Raw genomic sequence first — 24,073 nt, 5'->3', positions numbered from 1 at the left:
TTGACAATAAGGTCAGGTGAGTTTGCTGGCCAATCAAGCAGTGATGCTGTTATTTTTAAACCAGGTATTGGTACTTTTGCCAGTGTGGACATTAGCCAAGTCCTGCTGGAGAATGAAATTTCCATCTCCAAAAAGCTTGTCTGCAGAGGGAAGCATGAAGTGCTCTAAAATGTCCTGGTAGACGGCTGCGCTGACTTTGGTCTTAATAAAACACAGTGGACCTCCGCCACCAGATGACATGGCTCCCCAAATCATCACTGATTGTGGAGACTTCACACTAGACCTCAAGCAGCTTGGATTGTGGCCTCTCCACTCTTCCTCCACACTCTGGGATCTTGATTTCCAAATGAAATGCAAAATTTACTTTCATCTGAAAACAACACCTTGAACCATTGAGGAACAGTCCAGTTCTTTTTCTCCAAGGCCCAGGTAAGACGCTTCTGGCATTGTCTATTGGTCATAACCCATGTCCTGAATACGTCTCTGTGTGGTGGCTCTTGAAGCAATGACACCCTTGTTTCATCTCCATCATCCACTGTAGTTGTTCAAAAATAAAATTAATTTTCAGAATAAAAAAAAATACCTACTAGTTCTGCTGTGTATACAGAATCAGAAGGTGAATACTTGGGAGCAATAGAAGAAACTATTCTGAGGGTCCTAGACCAAGTTACAAGCGTGATCCACTGAACCTTTGAGGTCAAATCAAGGATCCTCTGCTATTTTGGTGGGACAGTCCAACCATGCCTATATGAACCTGTAAGTATCTTGATGATGCCCACTGCCTGGTCGGCCATGTTATTAAGGTGTAGAAGACACCAAAAAGTCCTTGTTAATACTTCAAGTTAGACCTGGGCTATAGACTAACGATGTACGACTACACAGAACATTAACCACCAGAAAGTGTTGGAAGATATATTTTTTTTTCTAAAAATGTCTGATGACATAGCATTTTAGAAAAGGTCCATTTCCAGATCAATGAACATTTTCCAAGAATGTGAACCGCTCTGCTGTGTGTCAGGGAACGTCATTACAATAAGTTCCTTGGATATATTTGCCCATCTTTCATTATGTTGAGTGATCCTCTTGACAAACAATTAATCTTAATGTATCCTAGGGCAGTGTGTACAATAACATCATGAGCAGAAGTGCATGAAAACAAGGAGGCTTGAAAAGTAACTAATTGATACAATGGGAGGTGACATCTACATACATCGCCCTCAATAAAAAGGTGCCCACAACCTGCAGAAAACCAGACATCTCCTACACCACCATCCAAGCTCTGAGACGAGATCAGGTGAGTTACATATGATCATAAGGAGGCGATCGAGGAAGGGACAGGCTATGTTACTCAACTTATTTTAATCATTTCAAGACGGGTCAATATTCTTATTATAGAGCAATATTTTCTGTTAATGATAATTATAGTCCTGAGAACAAGTCCAACGTCAAGTCAAAGCCACCTGAAATAGGTCTCTAAAAAGTTAATAAAATTCACCATAATTGACTATTGGGGTCCCTGAATGGGGGATCCTTTGTTATTAAGTATTTATAAGAGGGTATCCTAGAAGACTTGCTCACTTCAATGTTAATTAAATGTCAATTATGGCATAACTGAAAACAATTCTAGAACTAACGAACTGATAACGGCACTAAAGCAGGTCTAAGATAGAATTATAGCGCTAGACACTTTAACACATAACATATATCCCCGATCCCTGCCAGACGCGGAAAAGCGCTTAATAAAACCATATCATTTTTATTCAATACAAAATAATTCATAACAATAAAAACAAGGCAAAGGAACCTCCAATAAGAGGAAGATTAATGCATCAAACAAAATCAAGTAGTCTACTGTAGAAGATCCTAATATAAAATCAATATTGGATGCAAATAGCTCCTCAGCTGCTGTCACTACAGGAGTGTGGTATAAGACTACAAATGTGTGTAAAGACCAAGGTAGATAAAGAGCCTATATTAATAGCCTAGATAAAGTACATAGTAATGACATATACTGTATATATATATGTATATATATATATATATATATATATATATATATATATACACACTGTATAAACCAAGATCAATGACAGCCAATATATTACCTTGGTAGCAAATCACCATCAAACAAGGGGAAATAGAAATGTGAAATGTGATGTCTCCCTCGGCCAGACGCCATTTCGCTTTTTCCCAGGGGCGTTATGGAATAAGCAGGAATAGATCGGTCATTCACGTACACATGATACTTATATAGGGTCACACTTCTGGGACATTTTTATGTAAAGAGGTATTAATTGTATCTATTTATTCAGCTTGATCCATACACTTCTATGTACACTAGGTGGCAGCAGAAACCACATAATGATCTGATGTTCTTGTATTGCAGAAATGGAGAGAAGAGTTTGGGTCACTATTCTGTTAGCCGTACTGGCAACGGCTGCCCTCTGTAGGCCAATGACAGAACAGCAATCAGCAGGTAAATGATTGACAGACGGGGACAAAATACCATTCTCATACCCAATATTCGCAGGGACACTTCAAATTCTCTTGCATTGCAGCACACCAAGGCCCTGATCCATCAAGACTAATGTTTTCTCCCTTCTTTATTAAGATGTGCCAAATTAAACGATAAGCTCCTTTTAATTAAATTTGGCTCATCTTTCAGCTGTGGTGCGTCACCGCAAGAAATGTGCTCCAATTAGGGGCTGTAGGACATTTGTGGTATAAATGATGAGTTTGTTGGCTAAATTTGATCACGCCCTTTACTGGCCAAGCTGCCCCCCCTTTTTTCAAAAATATGTCTGTGCTGGTGAAAATACTGCTGCACTTTGTGACATTTCTGACAGTTTTACACCTGAATACTAGTAAAAACTGCTTAAAGAAAACGTGTTGCAGAGTTTTTGCCACTTAATCTGAGAGCAGCATAATGTAGGGCAGAGTCCCGCATTACAGAGATGTGTCACTTACTGGGCTGTTTAGTGTAGTTTTGATAAAATTACGGTTTCATCAGTAGGAGATTATCAGGGGAGGACTAGAAAACCTGCTGCCATATAGTTATCCATATTCATGAGCTCTGAATAACCTCACCCCACCTTGGATTGGCAGCTTTCTGCCTATGCACAGTGTACACAGAAAGCTGACAAATCAATAGATAAAACAGAATTTTATCAAAACTGTAGCCCAGTTCATTGGAATCAGGTTCTCTGCTCCCGCATTATGCTGCTCTCAGATGGGGTAGCAAAAATCGGGTGAAAGATTCCCTGAATGATTCAGGACCCAGATCTCTATGGAACAGATCTGTCAAGTCACCAAGATTTACACATCCAGGAGTCACCTGATTTTACCTCCAGGAGTCTTAGTGACAAGAGGAACAACATAAGAAAGTTGCATGTGACAGTAGGAAAGTTAGTGACAGGAGTCACTTGATCTGTGACTGCATACCCAGATGTGGAACACAGCTAAGTCACACCCCCCAAAAACCCCACTTTCATTTTTGCAGTGATCCCCAGTGATTGTAGCCCTTTAAAAAGCTCTCCTAGATTGACATTTCTGAGGGTAGATAGTGGTTCACTATACTTCGGACACTAGGTGCAGGGAAGCCTAAAACTATATGCTTAGGTGAATTTCCTAAACTCATTTTCAATCTCATGGTGAAAAACCACGTGTGGTTGTGATGCGTTTTATTTTTAGGAAATTTTGTTATACAGGTGAAACATTAATTTTATGTGTGACATATATAATGTACATGGCCAAAAGCCACTGCAAAACCCATGGTGCCCAGCTTTTGATACAGTTCCTAACCTTATTGACTTTACTCCCTAGACACCTCTGGTGCTGAAGACGACTCTCAGTCCATAGATGAAAGGCAATACAATGAGACGGACAACGAGCGCAGCAGCGCAGAAGATCAGGATGATGAAGACTACTCTCAATCAATAGAAAAAAGGCAATACGATGACCTGGACTACGAGCGCAGAAGGGCAGAAGATCAGGATGATGCATTAGATCAGGATGATGAAGACTACTCTCAATCAATAGAAAAAAGGCAATACGATGACCTGGACTACGAGCGCAAAAGGGCAGAAGATCAGGATGATGCATTAGATCAGGATGATGAAGACGACTCTCAATCAATAGAAAAAAGACAATACGATGACCTGGACTACGAGCGCAGAAGGGCAGAAGATCAGGATGATGAAGACGACTCTCAATCAATAGAAAAAAGGCAATACGATGACCTGGACTACGAGCGCAGAAGGGCAGAAGATCAGGATGATGAAGACGACTCTCAATCAATAGAAAAAAGGCAATACGATGACCTGGACTACGAGCGCAGAAGGGCAGAAGATCAGGATGATGAAGACGACTCTCAATCAATAGAAAAAAGGCAATACGATGACCTGGACTACGAGCGCAGAAGGGCAGAAGATCAGGATGATGAAGACGACTCTCATTCAATAGAAAAAAGGCAATACGATGACCTGGACTACGAGCGCAGAAGGGCAGAAGATCAGGATGATGAAGACGACTCTCATTCAATAGAAAAAAGGCAATACGATGACCTGGACTACGAGCGCAGAAGGGCAGAAGATCAGGATGATGCAGAAGATCAGGATAATGAAGACGACTCTCAATCAATAGAGAACAGGCAATACGATGACCTGGACTACGAGCGCAGAAGGGCAGAAGATCAGGATGATGCAGAAGATCAGGATAATGAAGACGACTCTCAATCAATAGAAAAAAGGCAATACGATGACCTGGACTACGAGCGCAGAAGGGCAGAAGATCAGGATGATGAAGACGACCCTCCCGTATAGAAGAAAGGCAATACGGCTGGATGGACTTCTGGCACAGAAGTGCAGAAGATCAGGATGCTGAAGGCTACCCTCAATAGGGGAAGCTATATTATTATTTAAGTATTGATATAATGTCCTGGTTTCTGATCAGAAATGCATGGCAATATGGGACAGGTATAAAAATAAACAGAGGTTGGAAATAATTCCTTGTTTTATGTCCATTTTTCAACCAGAGTGGGTGTGGTGTGTATGATCTAGAAAGTCTCTCTTATTCCTGGAAAATTCTACAGCTCTGTTCACACTGGTGTAATGGCCTACAGAAGATCATGATGAATCTGACAACACCACAATAGGTCCGTCATGTAAAGTGCGGATATAATAGTTTCTTGAATGCTCCTCTACACCCTCCTGGAAAAAAAAAAAATCATGGCAAAATGACCCATAACTGTTTCACTATACAAACTGCGTACATTCTTAAATAGAATTCTTTGTCCTGAGGGGTATGGTGCACTTACTTTGAAAATCCATATCAGATTTGTTTTATAATCCAAATACTAATAAGTAAGTGATGCAGTTGCCATCACATCTACAGACCTTGGTTAACCCAATGCACACGTCGGTCAGTAGAACTTAGCAGGATTGAACAAGTGCATGATATTATCTGCTGCCCTCGCACGCTGGGTGGCGGGACCTGTGTATACATGATGCCACCCTCTTTCAACGGAGGAGTGGAGGCAATTACTCCTTTAACCCCTTCACCCTCGAGCTTGTTTCCACCTTCCTAACCAGGCCAAATTTTCCAATTCTGATCAGTGTCACTTTATGAAGTAAAAACTCTGGAATGCTTCAACGGATCCCACTGATTCGGAGATAATTATTTCGTGACACATTGTACTCCACGTTGGTGGTAAACTTAGGCTAATATTTTTTGCGTTTATTTCTAAAAATATCGGGATTTTGGCAAAAAGTTTGAACATTTCACAATCTTCAAACTTTTAATTGTTATGCTCTTAAACCAGAGTTCTATCACACAAAGTTGTCAAAACTAATTTTTTACCATAATAATAATAATAATAATAATTTTTTATTTATATAGCGCCAACATATTCCGCAGCACTTTACAATTAAGCGGGGACATGTACAGACAATAAATTCAGTATAAGTTAAGACAATTTAAACAGTGACATTAGGGGTGAAGTCCCTGCTCGCAAGCTTACAATCTACAAGGAAATGGGGGGACACAATAGGTGAAAAGTGCTTGTTATTTCAGGTCTGGCAATTATAATAAATAGGGATTTTCATATGAAGCTGCATGATCCGGTCATCAGCCCGTGTGTTTAAGTGCAATAGTCAAGTATCAAGTGCAGTTATCGTGTGCATGGAGGGTGTGGAGACAGATGAATAGTAGGGTGCAGATTCACATGCAGATAATATTTGGAAGGAGGGAACAGGACAAAGTTAGTTTACTGAGTAGTTGATTTGGTAGGCTTGTTTGAAGAGATGGGTTTTTAAAGCGCGCTTGAATAGGTCGGTTTGGTAGGCTTGTTTGAAGAGATGGGTTTTTAAAGCGCGCTTGAATAGGTCGGGGCTAGGTATCAGTCTGAACGTCTGGGAAAGTGCATTCCAGAGAGCTGGCGCAGCACGAGAGAAGTCTTGGAGACGGAGGTGCGAGGTTCGGATTACGGGGGATGTTAGTCTTAGGTCATTTGTAGAACGGAGGGCACGTGTAGGGCGATAGACGGAGATGAGAGAGGAGATATAAGGCGGTGCTGAACTGCAGAGAGCTTTGTGGGTGAGAGAGATGAGTTTATACTGGACCCTGTAGCGAATGGGTAGCCAGTGCAATGACTGGCACAAGATGGACAGGCAGTACAAGAGATGTGGTGCACTCCGCATGAAAAAAAGGTGCAGGCTGAACACAAAGTCTATAGAAAAAACAGCCGCACACTCAAGACTTGCAGGTTTTTACGTGAAAGTTGTATTTTTTATTATTAGTACAGGCATCACCAAATGCTTATTAGTGTTCAGAGAAAATGACGGATACTTTAAGTTACGGTTAACGTTTCGACCAAGGCTGGTCTTTGTCAAAACCACACTTCTAATGGAGGGTAGAAAAGGTGCAGAAGCAGTCTGGAGTAGGCGAAGTCTGCAAGGGTCCTGTAGCACTGCGTCCGTCACACTACTGCACCAGTGTGACGGACGTTGGTCGAAACGTTAACCGTAACTTAAAGCATCCGTCATTTTCTCTGAACACTAATAAGCATTTGGTGATGCCTGTACTAATAATAAAAAATACAACTTTCACGTAAAAACCTGCAAGTCTTGAGTGTGCGGCTGTTTTTTCTATAGACACTGGCACAAGATGGAGGCATCGGTGAAGCGGTTGGACAGAAATATGACCCTGGCTGCCGCATTCAAGGTGGATTGGAGAGGAGAAAGTTTGGAAAGAGGGAGACCGATTAGAAGAGAGTTGCAGTAGTCCAGACGAGAATGAATAAGAGCAGCAGTAAGAGTCTTAGCAGTTTCAAAGGTGAGAAAAGGTCGGATTCTGGAGATGTTTTTAAGATGCAGGTGACAGGAGCGAGTGAGTGATCGGATATAGGGAGTAAAGGAAAGTTCGGTGTTGAATATGACCCCAAGACAGCGGGCATGCTGTTTGGGAGTTATGGTTGAACCCTCCAGGGTAATTTCGATGTTGGGTAGAGTGAGTTTAGTAGAAGGGAGAAACAGAAGTAGTTCAGTTTTGGAGAGATTTAGTTTCAGATAGAGGGAGGACATGATGTTAGAGACAGCAGACAGACAAACCATATTTTTATATCAGCACCATTTTTTGAAACAATTTTTTTCCGATAGGAAGTTGGAAGGATTAAAATTTGATCAGCAAATTCCCAATTTTCCAACAAAATTTACAAAACCTATTTTCCAGGTCACCACCTGACAGCACCATGGAGGTCGTCCTTCTTATCCATAGTGGGACAGGAAATCACGAGAGTTAAAAGGACCCTCCCCCTTCCACCCTTCAGTGTTTTTCCTGTCCCACTGCGGATGGGAACGACGAGAGCTCTGTCTGTCCCGTGCAGGTGGTGAGGATCGGGGAGGCTCGGCCTCTTCCTTCCCACTACAAGACCCTGCTTGGCTGAAACCCGAGTAATGGGGTCCCTCAGCAGCTCCGGTGTAGCGCTGCTCCCGGTGAAGGGGTCGCTTCCCCCTGGGGGGGCTCTCGACCCTGGACGTAGCCCTGAGGTACCTGCGTCCGGACACCTCTGCAGGGTGCTTCCTTGACACGCGGATCCCGGGGGTAAGTGCAGGCCATGAGGAACGTGAGCCACGGTGTCTGTGGCCAGGAGTGCGGCCGCATTGACTTCCTGGAAAGTCACTTACGGTTCACGGGCTGTTGCGCACGTCACTTCCGGGTCGCGGCCGGCAGCATGGAGCAGCGTCCTCTTCCCTCCTACTCTACGTGGCGAGGCTCCGGGGCAGGCGGCGGCGACATTAAAGGATATAAGGTAGGTGCACCGCTGTGACCTGTGCTATACGATTCTGCAGTTCCAGCAGAGCACTAGAGCAGCAGCATGGAGGACACGAGATCGGAAACACTGCAGGAGGGCCAGGCACATGTGAGTCCCCAGCTGGGGTAAAGCTCAAAGACTCCTGGCAAAAATCACTTTGCGAATCTTGCGCCATCCGTATCGTGGGAGAAGAGCAGGTTTCCCTGATATCAAACATGAGAGCTATTGTCAGAGAAGAGGTGCAGGCCTCGATATCTGGCTTAACTTTTCCCCAGTCCATTCAGTCTGACCTTTAGGATCCGCATTGATCTAGGAAAAGACAGAGGGAATCAGATCGGTCATCCGAGGACAGCTCTTTTGACTCAGATCTTGAGGATGAGGAGTTGATCAGGGAACCTCCTGAAAGAGGAAGAAATATTTGTTCTCATCTAATGATATAGATGAGCTTCTGGAGGCAGTTAGGCAGACTATGCAAATTGAGGAGCCCTCAACTAGTCAGTTCAAGATGAGATGTTCGGGGGGCTACGTTCTCAGACTTCGAAAGTATTCCCGTAAATGCCCATATTCGTTCTATGATCTTAGAAGAATGGGAAGAAGCAGAAAGGAGGATATCAATTCCTAGAGACTTCAGACTTCGCCTACCATTTGATCATGAGGAGGTCAAGGAGTGAGAAGATATTCCCAAGATTGACATTCCGCTTGCAAAAGTGTCTAAGAGAACCGCCATTCCATTCGAGGACTCCTCTAACTTAAAGGAGCCAATGGACCGTAAGGCAGATGGGCTCTTGAAAAGAGCCTGGGAAAGTTCAGCGGCTGTAATTCGCACAAATATTGCGGCGACATCAGTGGCACGAGCCATGCATTTGTGGGTAGATGATTTGAAAGATCAATTGTCAGCTAGAACTCCTAGAGAGTCTATCATTAAAGCTATCCTTTTATTGAAACTAGCAACCGGTTTTCTTGCAGATGCTACTGCAGAATCGGTTAGGTTCACAGCTAGAGGCCAGTCTTTGTCAAATGCAGCTATATAGGGCTATATGGTTAAAGAACTGGTCAGGAGATGTTCATTCAAAAAATAAATTGTGCTCTATTCCCTTTTCAGGAGGCAGAGTCTTTGGGCCCATACTGGATGATATTCTGGAGAAAGCTTCAGATGAAAAAAAAGGGGTTTCCAGAGGAAAAATGTAAGAAGTACCAGCCCTTTCGCAGGCCATACTATAGTCAGAGATCAGACTATAGGGGTAAGGGAAAACAGGGGAGGTGGAGCTATCAGAAAGGGGGAGAGAATAGAAACAAAAATAGAGATTCCGGTCCCTCGACCTCTAGATCAGAGTTTCGAAGGAAATGACGCCACCAGGACAGGGGGGCAGTTGTTGAACTTCCTGGGAGATTGGGAGAGGATTACCAGAAGTCCTTGGGTCCTTCAGGTCATATCCCAGGGGTACAGAATAGAGTTCGACTCTCTTCCTCCAGAAAGATATTTTGTATCAAACGTCCATCTCTCCTCAGCCTCCCCTATGTGTTCGGACATACAGGATCTTCTGCGAATGGAGGCAATAGCTCCTGTTCCTCCTCAACAGTTAGGAAGAGGTCATTACTCAGGCCTCTTCTCTATAAAGAAACCTTCGGGGGAATCTCGAACTATAATAAAGCTCAAGCCTTTAAACAAATGGCTGCAATACAAGAGGTTCAAGATGGAATCAATACGTTCCACAATTCCCCTGTTAGGAAAAGATGTGGTAATGTGTACTTTAGACTTAAAAAGTGCGTATTATCACGTTCCAATCTTTCCAGATCATCAAAAATATCTCAGGTTTGCGGTAGAAATGGAAGGAAAAATTTTTCATTTTCAGTTTCGTTACCTCCCATTTGGTCTGGTGACAGCGCACAGAATTTTTACAAAAATTGTTGTAGAAGTAGTGTCTTACCTAAGAAAACAAGATGTCACAATAATTCCCTATTTAGACGACTTTCTAATAGTGGCAGACTCTGTGGGGCAGCTCAAAATCGACTGTCAGTTGGTGATTTCCACACTGCAAAAACTAGGTTGGGTGATAAACTGGTCAAAGTCAGACCTCTCACCCAAACCAAGGATAAAATTTCTAGGCATTATCCTGGACTCAAATATAAGAAAGACTTTTCTTCCAGACAACAAGCGGTCCGACCTAATAAAGAGGATTCGCGAATTTGCGAGGAATCGAATCTCTATCAGGGATGCGATGAAGATACTAGGACTGATGACAGCCTGCATCCCGTATGTCAGCTGGAGCCAGTTTCATTCCCGTCGATTACAGAGAGCAGTTCTCGCTTCTTGGGACAGAAGACAGACCTCACTGGACAAGGAGTTCCACCTATATCATCTGGTCAAGCAGTCCCTACACTGGTGGACTATTCAAAGAAACCTACAAAGGGGCGTCCATGGATCCAATCTCCATCTGTCACGGTGACTACAGATGCAAGCCAACTAGGTTGGGGCGGCCAGGTCCTTGGAAGATGCTACCAGGGACAGTGGAATTCAATGGACAGCTAGAATTCCTCAAATCACAGAGAACTACATGCAGTTTGGAAGGGCATCTGTTCGGCGCAGGCCCTGCTAAGGAACAAACATTTAAAAATTTTCTCGGACATGAAGGCGGTAGCTTTTCTTCGCCACCAGGATGGTCCAAGACATCCAAAACTACAACATCTGGCGGATCAGATCTTCAGATGGGCGGAGAAATGGGTGATCTCAATTTCTGCAGTGCATCTGGAAGGTTCGAGGAACCAAGTTGCAGATTTTCTGAGCAGAGAAAAGCTATTGAAGTGGGAACTGAACTGCGAAGTTTTCAGCAGAATATGTCAACGCTGGGGAACACCGACAGTGGACTTATTTGCGACCAGACGAAACGCGAAGGTCGGAACCTTTTATTCGTTGAACCCTCAAGAAAATCCTGCGGGAGTAGACGCTCTCTCTCCATCATGGAGCAGGGGTCTGCTATATGCTTTCCCCCCTCTTGCATTGATGCCGAGAATCCTCAGGAAAATATGCGAGGACAGAGCTCAGGTTATTTTGGTGGTTCCTTCCTGGTCCAAAAGAAGTTGGTACCCTTTGTGGAGAAAGTTGTCGGTAGAGGAATCCTATCACCTTCCGGAAAGGGAAGATCTACTCTTCCAGGGTCCGATTCTTCATCACAACCCAGGAAGCCTCCAATTAGCGGCTTGGATCCTGAACGCCAGATCCTAAAAGCAAAAGGGCTCTCAGAAGGAGTCATCTCCATACTTCAAGCAAGTAGGAAGCCAGTAACCTCCGCAATCTATCTAAAGATATGGAAAAAATTCTGCAGTTTTTGTGGAGATACAACAGTCGATGTTGACCACCCTGACATTCCTAAAATTCTCGATTTTTTGCAGCAGGGATTCAAAAAAGGTCTTAGACCAAGTACTCTGAGGGTCCAGGTAGCAGCCCTAAGTGTATTTCATGATTCTACCCTAGCTTCCCACCCTTGGATAGCTCGGTTTTCCACAGCGGTTCAAAGGTTGAGACCCTTAATTAGGAAATCAGTCCCACCATGGGATCTTAACCTGGTCCTTAACGAATTGTGTAAAGATCCATTTGATATAACAAAAGAGATAGACATTGCTAATCTTTCCCTCAAGATAGTCTTCCTAGTGGCCATTACATTGGCTAAAAGACTGGGGGAACTTCAGGCCTTGTCCATCCGAAATCCCTATCTACAGATATTTGACGATAGACTGGTTTTAAGACTTGATCCAGGTTTCCTTCCTAAAGTGGTCTCGGCTTCAAATATAAATCAGGAAGTAGTGCTTCCATAATTTTGCCAGTTTCCCAGAAATAAAAAAGAAAGTTTTTTCCATAACCTAGATGTCAGGGAAACGGTACTTAAGAACTTAGAAACTAGGGCCTGGAGACAGGATAGCAATCTCTTTGTCCTTTACGGTGGTCCTAATAAGGGTAAAAAGGCATCAAAATCCACCATTGCTAGATGGATTAGGTCCACCATTAGTCTGGCTAATCAGGCACAAGGTAGGGATCTCCCAGAAAATCTTAAAGCTCATTCATCCAGAGCTATGGCGGCTTCATGGGCAGAGAAAGGGGGAGCCTCGGCAGATCAGATCTGCAAAGCTGCATCTTGGTCTAGCCTCAGTACCTTTACTATACATTACAAGCTAGATGTAGTTTCTTCTCAGCTAGCTTTTGGCAGGAAGGTGCTTCAAGCAGTAGTTCCTCCCTAGGACCAAAATCTCCTTTGGTACTTCTCCATGGTGCTGTCAGGTGGTGACCTGGAAAACGGTAATTAGACATACCGGTAATTGTATTTCCAGGAATCCATCCTGACAGCACTGTTAGTTCCCTCCCTATTACAAATACGTTGTATACTTGTGTGAAGTAACATTTGTATAAAAATTGTTATGTTCAAAATAAAATTCTCTTTTTGCATCCATCCAGATGTGTTACTTTGGAAAATCACTGAAGGGTGGAAGGGGGAGGGTCCTTTTAACTCTCGTGGTTTCCTGTCCCACTATGGATAAGAAGGACGACCTCCATGGTGCTGTCAGGATGGATTCCTGGAAATACAATTACCGGTATGTCTAATTACCGTTTTTGTAGGGACCACAATCACAATAGAAGTGACTGACGGCCTAGATGACAGAAAATACCCAAATGTTACACCATTCTAAAAACTGCACCCCTGAAAATCCGCAAAAGTACGGTAATGTGGAAGGAAAAAATGAAAATTTTACTTCTTCCCACAAAAATGTTGATTTAGCCCCAAGTTTTGCATTTTCTTCATCTAATTTGTTGTGCAATTTCTCCCGCGTACACAGATACCCCATATGATGGGGGAAACCACTGTTTGGGCCCATAGCAGGGCATGGAAGACAAGGAGTTCCATTTGACTTTTTTAACACAAAATTGGCGGAAATTGATAGCAGATGCCATGTCGCATCAGCAGAGTCCCCGATGTACTTAAAAAGTGGAGATCCTGCACAAGTGACCCCATTTTAGAAACAAGAACCCTCAAGGAACTTATCTAGATGTGTGATGAGCATCTTGACCTCACAAGTGTTTCACAGAAGTTTATTACGTTGAGCCATGAAAATGATACAAATACGTATTTCCAATAAAAATGTTGATTTTGCCCCAAATTTTCATTCTTAAGAGGGTAACAAGAGAAAATGGACAGGACAATCTGTTGTGCAATTTCTCCCAAGTACACCAATACCGTGGTGGAATAACTACTGTTCTGGCGCACGGCAGAGCTCATAAGGGAAGGAGGGCCAATTGAATTTGGAACTCAATTATGGCTAGAATAGATTGCGGATGCCATATCACATTTGAAGAGCTTCACAATTTGTTGTTTAATTTCTCCTGAATGCACTAATACCACACATGTAATTGGGAAATACTTTTCAGGCACAGTGGAAAGCTCAGAAGGGAAGTAGCACCTTGTTATGATGATTTGCAGGTGCCATGACCCACTAGAAGAGCCCCTGAGGTGCGAGAACAGAAAATCCCCTTCCCCATAATGGACCTCATTTTACAAACTACACCTGTCAGTGAATTAATCTAGGGATGCAGTAATAATACTTTTATACCATTGGGCAGTGAAGAAAAAAAATTACATTTTTACCACAAAAATTTAGTTTTAGCCCCAACCTTTACATTTTCACACTGGGAAATGGGTAAAAAAAGGCACCAAAATTTGTCACATGATTTCTGCTGAACGTGGAAATACCCTATATGTGGCTGTACAGTACTGCCTAGCTACATGGCGAGACTCGAGGGGGACTGAGTGCTATTTGACTTTTGGAGATCAAATTATCGTGCATAGTTTGCGGACTCCATATACAGAGCCCCTAAGTGCCAAAAGAACAGAATGCCTTCTCAAGAGAGCCCATTTTGGAAATTACACTCCTCTAGGAATTTATCTACAGGTGCATTGACGATTTTGACTTAACAGGCGTATTCCAGAAAGAGCAGTAGATGTTGCCGAGTGAACATTTCAAATTTGCCAGTGACATTGTAGTGCCCAGTACATTATGCCTAGTTTGTGCTTCTGAAGACACGCACCTGTAAATTAGGCGGGATCTCATCACTACAGAAATGCCAAACATATGGATTCTAAATGTGGTTTAGGTACACTGTGGCTCAGAAGGGAGAGGGGCATTTGGATTTGGGAGCACTGCATTTGTTTTGGTGGACGAGGAGCCAAAGCACTTTTCCAGAGCCTCTGTGTTGTCAGTAAAGTAGAAGCCCCCTATATTTCCATTGACAGATAATGGAACTGAGTGAGGACTTCCTTTTTCATATGGATAGAGTTGAAGTCTTTATTGTGAACATTTTACATAGCATTTGGGATGATGTGCACAAAACTGTGGCCGACCGCACTTTTATGTATGCCTAAAAAGATGAACACCACCTGATCAGTGGCCAGATGACGTCCACAGTGCCTCCATCTACCTCATTATAGGGAAACTTCCTCCCGGGGTTCCATCTGAATCACATATTTCAGAGATTTACATGGAAACCCTGGTGCAAGAGCTCAGCGTAGAGCGCAGGGTAAATGTGAGCTGAGCCTTACTGCCATCTTTGGGAGACAAAATTAACAAATCAACAGCAGGAGGAGAATTGGTTTTATTTATTTTTTACTTCGTTCCTCTTGCTGTATAAGTGGTAAGATGACTTTAATCTTCGGGTCGGTGTGATTACAGCAATTCCAGATTTATACAGTTTTTTTGTTTAGCTGCTGTCACACACAAAAGACACTTTTTATGCAAAATAAAGTTTTGCATCATCATACTTTGAGAGCTATCATTTTTCTAGATTTCTGCTGACAGTTACTTTTTGCGCGATGAGTGGTCGCTTTAATTGGTACCATTTTTGAGCACATAACGTTTTTTGATCGCTTTCTATTCCGATTTTTAGGAAGCAGAATGAACAAAAAACAGCAATTCAGGATTTTTTTTAATTCCATTCTAAGTGGGAATCTCCCGGAGGAACCTGTGCAGAACCGGGCCCCCAACCCCAATATATGGGTAGTACATGGCATAATTCACATGAATTACTCTGTACAGAAAAAAACAGCATCTCTTCATTCATTAACCAAACTGCCCAGTTTATTATTATATAGAGATATAGGTAAATTTGTGAACGAAGGTAGTAGAATATTTGCATGCAGGTAAAAAGTGGGCCCCCAAAGTCATTGTTACTGGTGGGCCCTAGGCACCCCAGTCCAACACTGGGTGAAAGTAATAATGCAGCTTTATTCTTCGGGTCAGGACAATTACAGCGATACCACATTTTGGACTTTAACGTTTTGCTGGTTTTACACAGTAAAAACAAATTTTATAGAAAAAAAAAATACCGTAATTGTTTTTGCATTGTTGCATTCCGAGAGCGCTAACTTTTTTTTTTTTTTACTTGTGAATGAAGTCAGCTCACCCATGTCAGAGGTCCAAGGAGCGGAAGCGAGCAGTGCCGCAGGGATACATGAGAGAGAGCAAGAAACGTTCCAGCATCCAGAGCTTCTTTAAGAAAATATATATTTGACTACAATTAAAAATAAGTCATGAGACAAATATATGCCACTAGGGAAGGGTGGTGAGGACGTTTACAGGCAAACGCGTTTCACAAAAGATTAATTAATCATTGATTAAGGAATCTTTATTGAAAAGGATTGCGTGTAAATGTCCTCACCTTCACTAGTGGCATATATTTTTTGTTTCTCATGACTTCTTTTTAATTGTAATCAAATATATATTTATTTTTAAGGAAGCCCTCGACACTGCAACATCTGTTTATTACTTTGCTAACGGAGCTGTTTGGTGGCTTGTTTTCAGCAATAACATTTTTATTTACATGTGACTTTTTGATCACGTTTTGTTCCATTTTTTTTTTTTTTTTGCGGTATGATAAAAAAACCATAGTTTATCTATATTTTTTTTATAGGTTGGGTTGTTCCGGATGCGGGGATACCAAATATGTGTTTTTTTATACATAAATATACCTATTTATTGATTTTTTTTTTTCATTTTGTTGCTTATTTTGTGGATCTATGAATAATTCTGACAGCAATATGATGCTATCTGTGTGCTGTCCGTTTTTCACTCACTGATGAATTAGAGAAGATGGAGAACATTTTTTATGTTCCCCTCATCAGTGGAAAAAACTGATGGCCATACTCCAACCAAAATCACTGGTGAAACCTGAACGGTTTTTCTGGTACATCTAAAAGTTGACGTCTGAATAAAGCTTTAGGCCTCATTCACACCTTAATATTTTTCATGTACGAGAAGAGGGGACGGATTTTTTTTTTATCAGACTTTGATTAGAGTGACTTCAATTTTTCTCGTACATGGGAGAATAAAAAAAAAAAAAAAAAACACGTTCTCAACCTTCTCCATTCTGACAAACTGTGAAAATCAGACCACACTCTGATAGCAACTGAGTGCTGTGTCTCATTTTTTTCACAGAACCATAGACTTGCATTGCCGATTTTGATCAGATCAAAATCAAACATGTCTCCAAAATTTTGCGCAGACCATTCCATCCGCAAAAAATCATGGACATGGAAATGGTCTCAGACTGTCAGAGGCATGAGTGCTAACCATGAGAACCATGGATAACACTCATACGAGAAAAATGGACGTCTGAATGAGGCCTTATATAGAGTATCTGTCTTACATGGAGGAGCAGGATGCATCTTTTATGCGTGGCAAGAATTAGGGGTGCAGAACATTCTTCTTCTGTCTTCCAGATAGACACCATCTCCGTATATCATAACAAACACTGATATATTTACATTGTCGATTTATTAAAGTCATGTACAATCAGTGCAGAGGAGTAATCCATCATCAGAACATTGAAGTCTCAGCCTGTTCAGCACATTTCACCAGCCCTGGGCAAACCGGGTACAGACCTGGTGTATGGTACTACAACCATTTATCAGGAGTCCTAAATGAATCCCAAATCCAGCTCCATTCTAGCATGTGCAGTACCTAGGCTCACTGGTAGGTGGAGGTAGAGAGCGAGGTGGTTCGCATTTGCCACTGGTAAGAATACGTTTCTTTATGTATATAAAAATATAAGCTTTGTCCTGTGCAACCAGGATATAGCAAAACATGGAATTGGACCAGTTACTTGTTCCTTTAAAAGTAAAAAGGCCAGATATAAGCAATGTACTGACATTAAAAAGACTTAAGCTCATTCTTTTCCCAGTTTTCTTTCTTGGGTAAAAAAAATGACACACTAAAAGAACATTAAAAGTTCTTCTGGAACCCAGAGTATAAGGACACAAGATGGACATAGCATTATGTGTACATAATTCTGGGACTGCATATTGGAAAGGAGCATTGCATTACTAGATCGGTCGCTACATGCCTATTGTAATATGTGGAGGTTGCACAGCCATCATGTGCTCATTTCTAAAATCCCTGCTTCCACCACCATATGCGACTAGTAGAACATGCAAGATAACAAGGTATGAAGAAGGCCCTGTGGTCTCCTCCTGCCCCCCATTAGTCAAGTCAGTGCAAAGTGACGTCTTCAGTTTTTCTGGTCAGTCACGTGATACAGATTCAGTTTTAAGGCTTCTTGGCTTCAGTTGTCCTTTGGAAAGAAACAATACCCCTCTCCACCACCTGGTTCAAGCCAAGTCTCCGCAACTGTTCAACCAGGTTTATACTAAAGATACTTTTTTGTGCAGTGCCAGAATTTGGCGTCTCGTTCGCTGAAGCGTTGTCCACAACAGATCTTCCAAAGCCTAGCCTTCTTAAAGTTCTACCCCAACCTAACTGGAAGATAGGTGGGTATGCAAGGGTTGCAGGTGGCTGAACTCCAGCTTCAGCTGAGGTTTTGCTGCTGGGTTCTGTAGAAGCAGATATACCACGCTCTTTAAGGAGGGTAACTAATCCCAAGGGGGTATTACGTCCAGAGTTAGGCTGGTCATTCCCTGGTGGGACATAGGTCGCCACTGGATCTTCTTTGTGAGGTTCAAGATTTAAGGAACTCAAGCTCTCAAAGCTTCCACATGAGGAACGAACTGTGCGAAGACTGGAAGAAGACAAGAGAAAACCATGATGAGGAACATAGGAAGTCTATATTGTTTGATCATAAGAAAAGTGCCTTCACATGGTGCCACCTATATGACCTTCTCTAACCATTAATACTCAAGACAGAACTTCTGTTCTATACTATAAGTGCTGGCCATTTTGGCCCCTGAAACAAATGAAAACATGAGTGTGCTAACAGCAAGACGCATAAGCCACCATGGTGGACTAGAACGTCACAGTATCACACTGGGGCAAGCCCTTGTCTTAGATTCACTGGTCTCAGATTTCCTTCTGAAATTCTAGCACGATGTTGCAGGTGAAATTTGTGGTCTAGACTGAGCCTTCACCATTCAGGCAATGTAAAAAAGTGCCCCTTTCCCCCAGCTATAGCTTAAAAGATCCCAGACCAGTGAATAAATACAAGGCTTTCCTGCTCCTACAAAAGGAGAAAAATCGGTTAATGAAGTCAGATGCAAGGGTTAGCGCATGCAAAAACAACATGGAAACAGTTAAGGGTTAAAGAGAGAAAGCCTTTTCTGCCACTCCGACTCAGGGTTCTTTTATTAAAGGAGCAGTCTAGGCAAAACCGATGCCTGGTATTACACCTAGTGCAGGGACTGAGGGCAGAGCATGATGCAAGGATTTGAAGAACACAGGATGATCTCGCTCATGCTTAGCCCTCCAAGCCGAGCAATCGGAATCCCACAGAGTATCTGTTTTACCCCAAATGTTCCTTTTCCTCCCACAGACCTGTGACTTCCTCTAACCATCACCATTAAAATAGGTCTGAGCTTTCAGCAAGTTTCTTCATTTTATCAGTTTTTGCTGTGAAACGCGTTGTGGGGAAGACGTGACGCCTCTGCAGTAAATATAGGATGTACATTGGATGTACTAATGCCATTGGATGTACTAATACACCTCTGGGTCAGAAAGCCCGTACTACCCAACAGCCCAGTATGGGCCAGACCATAGAGGGAAGTGGTATACACTAAACTTGCATTTTAAAAGGGGGCGTTTTTGTTCATTTTTGGAACATTCCTGGGTGAAGACCAGGATGACGCATTAATAAACCCAACATTTGGGATTCATTGGCAAGTATACATACTATCTCTGGTGAGGATCATTTTAATAAATTACAGTATAGAAGGGGCTTAGCCAATCAAAATCAGAAGTTACCTGTGTAGGTCAGATGTTTTAGTTGTCTGACAACTCCAATGACGCCCACCAACCTGCCCCTAGTTCACCATGTAACTGTGGGAAGAGAAGCCGTGACTGAAGCCCTATAACACTCTGGTTACTCTGGGCCTTATACTATTCAGTGGCATTCGTCACCCATGAGGTCCCGCTGTATTTATATCATACTTTACATATAGATTTCTTATTAGCATGGTCTGTTATGCCACTCCATGCTTTTCATTTCTAGTATATTGAAACATGCTGGTTAATGGAGGCAAAAAGGCCCCTTTGGCAGCCGCCATCACACTAATGTATCCTCCCTTCCCCAGACAAATTTGGGTCCACGCTGAGTTTTGTGATGGGCCCTATGATTTCTGTAGATACACAGCTTTTTAACAGTCACTTATGATCAGTCTAGAACAAATGAACCCTGAGAAGGAGTCATACAATTTGCAGTAACCTAGTTCAAGATAACTCAGTGACCAGACGTGTCCCCAGCCATTATAAATCATTTCCTTAGCTGGTGTCTATAGGTGAATGAGGTCTTGCTGGCGCTGGTGATATCCATCCTAGGAATTTCAACACTACCAGCTGTTGCATGCAAAGCATCCTCTAGATCAGTGTTCCCCAACTCCACTCCTCAAGAGCCACCAACAGGTCATGTTTTCAGGATTTCCTTAGTAATGAAGAGGTGATAATTGCATCACTTGGACTATACTAAGGAAATCCTGAAAACATGACCTGTTGGTGGCTCTTGAGGACCAGAGTTGGGGAACACTGCTCTAGATGGTGTCAATTCAGAACATTAATACTGGTCCTCAGGACCGGACAGGACAAAGACCATGCACTACGCCGGTTCTGTCTGGTCACTGAGTCACCCTTAAGAGACCAGACGGTCACTGCCAACTGGGCTACCTGATGCTTTGCGGTGTTGTCTGACCCTGCACTCAGACGCCTCTCAGAAAGTCAAGCAATGGAAAAAGCGCTTCCACCAGGACTTGAAGTGCCTAGAACCGTGAGGATGGAAAATGGACACGAGTGAGGGACAGGGAGGAAACAGTGAGTGGCACAGGAAGAAATGTAGCAGATGGCAATGTGGCATCCATTCACCGGCAGCTGGAAAGGAACAAGTTAACCGTGCAAAACATGCAGATGACATTGGGATTTATATCAGAGAGTGCCGAGATGAGGTTTCGATCAGTCATTTCTTAGCTAGACCTATGATGAAGGAAGCCATTTTAGGGCTATTACACAGCATATGTTAAATAGAGGGGACTCAGAATTAGACATTTCTTCAACTTGGGACTAGTGATGAGCGAATATGATCTGATGAGGTGTTAAAAAGGGTCTTCGGTGTGCTTGAAAAATATATTCGTTTCCCCGCGGCTGCATGTCTTGCGCCGGTTACACAGTCGCAATACATGCAGGGATTGCCTAAGAGCCGCGGGGATTCTAACACATTATTCGAGAACACCTCATCGGAGAACGTTCGCTCATCACTACTTGGCACAAGTCTGCAATGAATGGTTAAAAATAGTAATTGGATTACCCAGTGATTGGATGATGTTCTGCACTGAGGCCTAATCCACAAATGTATGAGGTCAGTGATGGCGCAGTACAAGACGAGAATTTTAACGTTAATTTTATAAGTAACAGAATCGCATGTTGTTTCCTGTTACTTTTATGAAGACTCTTGCCTCCAAGTTGAAATAGACACCGCCTTAAAAAAGGGAAGGCTTTTCATGAGCGCCATCTACTGGACAGAAGTTAAGAAAAACAATGGGTAAAGTGAATGGGAATGAGCTGGAACCACAGTCACAGCCATGGGCGTGCAGATCTTCGCTCATCTCACACAAGGTCTTTTATAGAGTGCCTATGCCGTCATACTAAGGTCTTTGTAACTGCAGCATATACATACAGGGAGAGGACATACGAAAATAGTGAAGAGACAGACAGACAAGTGCAAACCATGAAAAACCCACCTGGATGTGACCCGCGTAATGTCCTGCAGAGGGTGCGACATGCGACATGTGGTTATAGTGAAGGTAGACGGAGTCTGGGGGAGGTTGTTAGCAGAACGGAACACTGAAACATACAAATCATCTACGTATTACAGACATACAAGATGGGAGCCACATCCAGGGGCAGCACTACTTCTACGGAGACATCTGGTCCAGCACTGAGTCTCTACTACTGCTCCCAGTGTATTTTATTGTCTGCAGCAATGACGCCATTTGGCCATTTTAACAATGCTGCAAATAAAAAAAACTCTGAGCTCAGCGCCTCTGAGCGGCTCGTGCCAGCAGTTCTAGTATAGCCATTGAGCTCACTGATTGGCTGTAGCACTGTTGAAGCGACTTCAGCGCTGCAGTCAATAACAAGACACCAGAAGCAGACTCAGCGCTGGACCACAGGAGGGCGAGTGATGCACATATTGCCTTTTCTAAAAGTAAGCTCCTGGGGACAGGAGTTTTCTGCAACAGGTCAATGCCTTTAGAAATTAGTTCCCAAATATGTGGCACCTTCCCCATGGAGTCAAAGCTATCCCCCAGTCAAAGGAAGAGCCATATAGATCCCCGTAAGAAAGAGTTTGCCACATATATGACATGCTCCACTCTGACCTACTGGGAGTTAAAGAAACTCACACTTGTGTCCGGTTTCCATACATTTCCATAGTGAGGAAAAATATCTGCATCCATACTCACTGTTATTTGGTTTGTTTTGGGTTGGAGTGGATGTAGAAAAGGCTTCAAAAGTTATAGGCTCCAGGTCATCCTCCTCAAAGTCATTGAGATTGTAGACATCTTCAACGTCAATGTCTAATTCCTGGAAGTCTTTGGTTAGCACCCCGGGGCGAGGATCCAGAATGCCACCTAAATTGGGCTTAGCCAACTTCTGCCAGTGCAGCAGGGTCGCCGAGCCTAGACATAAAGCATACAGTAAGTCATACTTGACATTGTTGCAGAGTGATTTGATCAGACAAATTGGCTCAGGTATATTCTCACCTTCTATAGGCTTGACGATCTGCAACTTCTCCGGTAGGTAGGACCTTGAACCCAAGGAAAAGCTTGAGCTGCCGGTTGCCTCAGAGATACCAGAGTAATTGGTGCCAGTGGACAGGACACTTTCATTGGGGGTGAGGAACCCACTTGATGTCTCACCATGTCGTTGCAACTTGTGTTCCCTCTGCTCGAAAAGGCTGTCAGGGGTGTGAGAGTCCTGTTGAGCGCTGAGTATCTGAAGAGCTGCAGCCAGGTCCTGGCCTCCAGGTGTACCAGGGGTCCCCAACTTCTTCCCTCCAACACTGTAAATGAATCAGTTTAGATGAAGAGTTAGCAATGGACCAAATAACTTCTTAATTTCTTAAAGATTTATGGAACTGTAGCTTACACAGAAGACTCAGGGTCTATTGGTAGTAGGGTCTGCTCTTCTTCTAGCACCATGCTGGTACCCTCTGACTCACAGAAGCTCATTGGTGGAGTTCCAACACGACTGGGGGCAGCTGAGGGTCTCTGAGATGGAGCTCGAGAGCCTGGTACAGATCTGATCCTCACCACTTGGTTGGCAGCTTTAACCGTCTCAAACACTCGCTTGTAGCTCCTGCATAGGTGAAGAGGTTAGAGGCCAATGATCAGAAACTGAGTCTTGACTTTACTGTAATGTAAACATACAAGGACATAAAATGAGGGGTCTTCTAGGTGTTTCTAGTAGTGGTGCTGCGATGTGTGGGGGATCAATGACCGCATATTTTGTACACTGTTCTTAGAAGACCCGCTTCTTGAATGAGTCAGGCACATACTTGAGCTCGGAAGAGGCATCAATGCCTTTTCTCATGGTTCCTTCAATCTCCGCAGCCAAGGAATCCTGTGGAGAAGAAACACATATTCGGACTTTCGGATTAAGGTCCTGCAAAGCCGAGAAATTGTGAAACCAGAACCAAAGCACAGATTAAAAGAAAGAAAATCATCCAGACATGGAACCATATAAAATTAATTGTATTTTTAACATCTGATAATACAGAACGGTTAAAAAAACCACAATGTGCACACAATAACAAATTATATATATATATATATATATATATATATATATATATATATATATATATATATATATATATAATGCATGTATGTATGTATATATATATATATATGTGTGTGTGTGTGTGTGTGTGTGTGTGTGTGTGTGTGTGTGTGTATATATATATATATGTATGTATATATGTATATATATATATATATATATATATATATATATATATATATATATATATATATATATATATATATTTGTTAGTGGGGCAAAAAAGTATTTAGTCAGTCAGCAATAGTGCAAGTTCCACCACTTAAAAAGATGAGAGGCGTCTGTAATTTACATCATAGGTAGACCTCAACTATGGGAGACAAACTGAGAAAAAAAATCCAGAAAATCACATTGTCTGTTTTTTTAACATTTTATTTGCATATTATGGTGGAAAATAAGGATTTGGTCAGAAACAAACAATCAAGATTTCTGGCTCTCACAGACCTGTAACTT

The 24,073-nt window shown here is 42.6% G+C and overlaps 2 protein-coding genes across 5 annotated transcripts in view; one reads left to right on the top strand and one right to left on the bottom strand.

The window, feature by feature from the left end:
* Positions 1-1,169: 1,169 nt before the first annotated feature.
* Positions 1,170-5,002, top strand: LOC138664655 (uncharacterized protein PF3D7_1120000-like). Its single transcript, XM_069751548.1, has 3 exons — positions 1,170-1,294; positions 2,387-2,476; positions 3,823-5,002. The coding sequence occupies exons 2-3, from the start codon at positions 2,389-2,391 to the stop codon at positions 4,818-4,820; spliced, it is 1,086 nt and encodes a 361-aa protein (XP_069607649.1). The 5' UTR covers positions 1,170-1,294; positions 2,387-2,388; the 3' UTR covers positions 4,821-5,002.
* A 12,103-nt stretch (positions 5,003-17,105) lies between these two features.
* Positions 17,106-24,073, bottom strand: part of HAP1 (huntingtin associated protein 1) — a 141,673-nt gene continuing 134,705 nt past the window's right edge. For 3 of the 4 annotated variants that reach the window (XM_069751545.1, XM_069751544.1, XM_069751546.1), the window contains 6 exons: positions 23,337-23,401; positions 22,928-23,137; positions 22,543-22,841; positions 22,243-22,458; positions 21,520-21,622; positions 17,106-18,362 (listed from right to left, as the gene is read on the bottom strand). In XM_069751545.1, the coding sequence (XP_069607646.1) occupies positions 17,894-18,362; positions 21,520-21,622; positions 22,243-22,458; positions 22,543-22,841; positions 22,928-23,137; positions 23,337-23,401 (1,362 nt within the window). In that variant the 3' untranslated portion in view covers positions 17,106-17,893. Of the gene's footprint in view, positions 18,363-20,452; positions 20,545-21,519; positions 21,623-22,242; positions 22,459-22,542; positions 22,842-22,927; positions 23,138-23,336; positions 23,402-24,073 lie in introns of all 4 variants that reach the window. The other variant, XM_069751547.1, reaches the window with a different exon arrangement.

The sequence above is a fragment of the Ranitomeya imitator genome, chromosome 2 (genome assembly GCF_032444005.1).
Source record: "Ranitomeya imitator isolate aRanImi1 chromosome 2, aRanImi1.pri, whole genome shotgun sequence".
Taxonomy (NCBI): Eukaryota; Metazoa; Chordata; class Amphibia; order Anura; family Dendrobatidae; genus Ranitomeya; species Ranitomeya imitator.
Note: the sequence above shows the minus strand (reverse complement) of the source record. Positions and strands in the feature narration are given on the sequence as shown.

What these genes read in the sequence shown, in the direction of transcription:
- LOC138664655 (XM_069751548.1), top strand. Translation starts at nt 2,389, where the DNA reads ATGGAGAGAAGAGTTTGGGTCACTATTCTGTTAGCCGTACTGGCAACG. An exon ending in GACAGAACAGCAATCAGCAG is followed by an intron (nt 2,477 to 3,822) that starts GTAAATGATTGA and finishes TTTACTCCCTAG; the next exon opens with ACACCTCTGGTGCTGAAGAC.